The 2,642-nt window shown below is 35.2% G+C and overlaps 1 protein-coding gene across 1 annotated transcript in view; it reads right to left on the bottom strand.

Moving 5' to 3' along the window:
- Positions 1-1,456: 1,456 nt before the first annotated feature.
- The window catches only part of LOC102679985, a 4,429-nt gene continuing 3,243 nt past the window's right edge, over positions 1,457-2,642 (bottom strand). The window contains exon 4 of the mRNA XM_006612481.2: positions 1,457-2,324. Within this exon, the coding sequence (XP_006612544.1) occupies positions 1,595-2,324 (730 nt within the window). The 3' untranslated portion in view covers positions 1,457-1,594. The remainder of the gene's footprint in view (positions 2,325-2,642) is intronic.

Raw genomic sequence — 2,642 nt, 5'->3', positions numbered from 1 at the left:
GGAGAGGGGAGGGGGAGGGGGAGAGGAGAGGGAGAGGCGAAGGCGGCGAGCTGAAAAGATCGAGAGGATCCCGTGTCCTCTCGCGATAAAGCGACTTTCTCGACTTTCGAACGTTCAGCCGGTCATCGGACCTCGGAGTGAAAGTAAACTCGGAGGAAGATGTGATCTTGGCGACCGTGGCATTCGATCTTTATTTTATTCTTGTTAGATAGATCCGTCTTGATCGTTGGATTGCCGTTTAAGCCTGTTTCGCGCCTGGCAATTGTTAAATGGCGGATTAAACGGAGAAAATGAATTGATAATAATTTGATCTTGTTATATTGATCTTCAAATTTTAACGGTATTGAAAATTGAAAGGGAAAATTGAAGTACAAATTAATTAATGATTCTTCGATTCTTTTTTCTTAGATGATTAATTTAAATTCAAGGATACAATAGAGTTGGATATTAATAATTGGAAATATTAATAATCGAATTAATTGTTGTAAAATTTTGTTCAAAGATATTTGCTCGTATGAATCGTCTAAAAACGTAGAAGGAATTAAAAATCTGTATGGCGATTTAATTGAAGGAAGAAGAGGTATAGTGCGTATTTTATTTTATTTTATTAAAATCTTGTTGTCGTTGTTTTAATCGTTTTTATTTGACGCCTAAAGTATATTACACAAATGCTAATATATATACACACATTAACAGGATATAAAATAAAATAAAATAAGTTTTTATCATTTTTCTTCGATGCGTACAATTTAAACGATTCTGCGCAGAAAAAAAATGCAATTATTGGTTTTCGAATAACTTTCTAGAGAAGAAAAGTGCTTTCCTATCTCGTCTAACTGTTCGTTGCAAAATGGTGGATAAAAAGAAAGATTACTTTCACCGATGCTTAAAGAACATATACATTAGATACACAGTATGACAAATACTTTCTTGCATGTCAATTGTGAGTTATGCGATTATAAAATGGATATTAAATTTCTCAAGGACGTTTGCAACTTTCAAAAATCATCATTTTTTAATCGATGAATCTTAATCTCTTGATATTTCTAATTAATATCTAATAATCGCAAACTTCAATCTGCTATAATGTAAAAGACTATTCCATTTTTAAATTCTTACTGAAATAAAATTCAGATATATAATATTTCTATTTTTAACAATTTCAGATCTCCAGATAAATATTTAAAATAATTTAAAATCTTTTTTCAAATATTTCTTTCTTTTCACTCGAAGCGCCATTTATATTGGCACTATATTGACTGTATAATATGAAAGAAAGCGAACAAATTATATTTATCATGCTTGTGATAGAAAACTTTATGATTTCATCCAAAAAATTTTAAGACTGAAACACTATAAAATTTACTGTAATAAATTAATATCTTATATGCGTTCCTTATTAAACTTTACGATTTTTATTCTAAATTTCACCTCTAATTACAAAATTGATAATAAACGAAACCTTTCTCCGCATCCCACGAACATCTTAATCTAATTGCACATGGGTCCGTGCATGCGTCCTCCATGCATGTCATGTTTGAAAAGAATATATAGAGTCAAGTGATTTTAAACCAATCCAAACTCTCCAATATCTCTATCCATGAACAGCCTGCGCGATAGCCGGTATCGCCACGCTCACAGGAACAGAGACAGTATTATAAGAAGCGTGAACAGGCATCCTGAAGTTCTGCGGTTGCTCTGCAGTATCCTCCTTCACATCATAACCTTGTTTCGATTGAGCGAAGTTCGTTGGCCAATCGATGGAGCCACTGAAGCCACCAGAAACCGAAGAGCCATCTGTCGAGTAACTCGCTGTCACGTGCTGGCTTTGATAATTGTTGCCAAAACCGGTGACCGGATTGGACAAGAATTGCGGCCAGGATTTGGTCATTTCTTGGAGCTTCTGTTGGTACTCGTCCAGCGCCACCGTGTCTCTCAACACTATCCCCTCTTTACTACCGCCTATAGTGGCCGAGGGAACGCCATTCGGCAACAATACGCCATCTTGCGGCTGAGGGGATACGTTCTTGTACAAATCCACGCCTTTCTGTTGCAGCAGAAGAATTTGATCCTTGTCCGAGGTAAAGCTCAAAGGATTATTTCCAATGATATCCTTCTCGATTGATCGGGAGGAATAGAACTTCTTGCGATCGTTGCGCCTCTCGTTGTAGTTTAAGGCGGTCTCCGGGTCGGGGAAGAAGGTTTCCGTATGCGAGGATTCGTATGATTGTCCCGAAGATGAGTAATCGGAATCAGGCGAAGTGTATTGGGTTGACGAAAAATCTGGTTCCGGTTGATAGTTTTGTTCTTCCAAGCTTGGTTTCCTGCAACGAATTTCAACGATGAGAGTGATATAGATAACACACAATGCAGGTACAATGCAGGATACTGCAGGCATTATAACAGGAATTAAAATTTTCATTTTATCTATAGTTTCATTTATATGCTTTATTCCTAGGATTAGAAGATGCCAATGAATTAGAAAATTGACTAATTAAAATTTGGAATGAAATTACTTTGTATAATGTTTAGCTGTACAAGTATGCAATAATTGCAGTTATTCGATGCTTTGAATAATTTTTAAATTTAAAAATTATTGAAATAATTCTAATTAAATTCAATTGTAGTAAAATATTAGAATA

This window comes from Apis dorsata, unplaced genomic scaffold, assembly GCF_000469605.1.
Source record: "Apis dorsata unplaced genomic scaffold, Apis dorsata 1.3 scaffold_113, whole genome shotgun sequence".
NCBI classification, from domain to species: Eukaryota; Metazoa; Arthropoda; class Insecta; order Hymenoptera; family Apidae; genus Apis; species Apis dorsata.
The sequence above is the reverse complement of the archived record's forward strand: the minus strand, read 5'-3'. Positions and strand labels throughout refer to the sequence as shown.